The following is a 1370-nucleotide window of genomic DNA, read 5'->3' as shown; positions in this document are numbered from 1 at the left end:
ATTATAATAGGATGAAAACATTTTTATATGTTTGGTATAATTAAAGTATAATTTTTTAGTAAATAATAATTCTTTTTTTGTTTTATTTAGTGTGAATGTGAGAACGATTTATGTCTACAATCAAAACAAAGGGTTGAGATATGCAGATCTTCTGTAACAATGGCAATGAATAGAACAAGGGTATCTTGTACAATAGCGACTTGGATTTGTAATGCAGACGCTCTCTGTCAAACAGCTCTCTGGTATTATAATAAAAATTGCAAGAGTATGTTCCAAGGACGAAAATGCACTAGACGGTAATTAATAATTATGTAAAAAAAAAAAAAGAAAATATGAATTGATATTTTCGATTATAAAATTATAAAATAATCTATTTTACATATAAAGATTGTATTGAAGAACATATTTTAGATGCAGAAACTCGATAAACATTTTAACAAGGCAAGAAAAAGCTGCAAAATTGAACACGTGTCAATGTGATGGTTTTGAAGAGTATGATTGCAAAGGAATTCACAGGTATATGAATCTCCTATGTTTTGGAAAAATACATCACGGTTACCGCGACGTTAACATTGAAGATGATAGAAGGAATGAATTCCTAACACCGAACATGAGTCTTAGAGGAAATGGTGTTCAAATATTAATCGATAGAAGACTATTTTTACTCTCTCTATTGATCTATCATATACTTAAAGTGAGACAAGGCAAGATTATCTATTTTATTATTATTGGTTATGAAACAACATCTATAATTACTTACATGTTTTCAATTTTTATTTGAATATTCTGTTTTTACTTGCAAAAATAAAACGTAATCATTAATAGATACCATTCTAATTGGTATTTATTGTTTCAGACTGATGATTAGAAGAAACCCTGAAAAATCTCCAAAAAGTAACAGTATTCCATGAAACCAATGACCAAAGATCTTAATCATTCTTTTAATCATTGATATTTGAACAATTTTATACTGGTATTAATGGATTACTTTCTCATTATTATAAATAATTGAGTAGCTTAACTAACCAATGAAAAGTTGTATAATTTACGAAATTTTTCACGAATTTCTTGTTCAGTTTGTACAAATGGAAAAAACAGAAAGGAGAAATGTGTACAGTAAAAGTATTGTATAGCGATTGTATTATAGTAAATGTAATTGAATAATTCGTTAAAAATATTTAGTTATATAAGATTTTTTATTTATGAAAGATAATTATGTAAATATCTACATATTGAAAGATGGTCATTGTTTTTCTTTGTCTTTTTTTTGTCAGATTTATATCCTCGAAAATTCTTCTATTTTAAAAAAGTATTATTTTAAAGAATCTTTAGTAACATCTATTTTCTCAAAACTTTCTTTCTAGAATTTT

The 1370-nt window shown here is 25.9% G+C and overlaps 1 protein-coding gene across 1 annotated transcript in view; it reads left to right on the top strand.

Moving 5' to 3' along the window:
• The window catches only part of LOC108576438 (growth arrest-specific protein 1-like), a 1400-nt gene extending 539 nt beyond the window's left edge, over nt 1–861 (top strand). The window contains exons 2-4 of the mRNA XM_017939444.1: nt 91–296; nt 412–704; nt 857–861. Coding sequence (XP_017794933.1) covers nt 91–296; nt 412–704; nt 857–861 — 504 coding nt within the window. The remainder of the gene's footprint in view (nt 1–90; nt 297–411; nt 705–856) is intronic.
• The last annotated feature ends 509 nt before the right edge of the window (nt 862–1370 follow it).

Source organism: Habropoda laboriosa, unplaced genomic scaffold (assembly GCF_001263275.1).
Source record: "Habropoda laboriosa isolate 0110345459 unplaced genomic scaffold, ASM126327v1 scaffold54, whole genome shotgun sequence".
Taxonomy (NCBI): domain Eukaryota; kingdom Metazoa; phylum Arthropoda; class Insecta; order Hymenoptera; family Apidae; genus Habropoda; species Habropoda laboriosa.
This window is presented reverse-complemented; position numbering and strand designations above follow the sequence as displayed.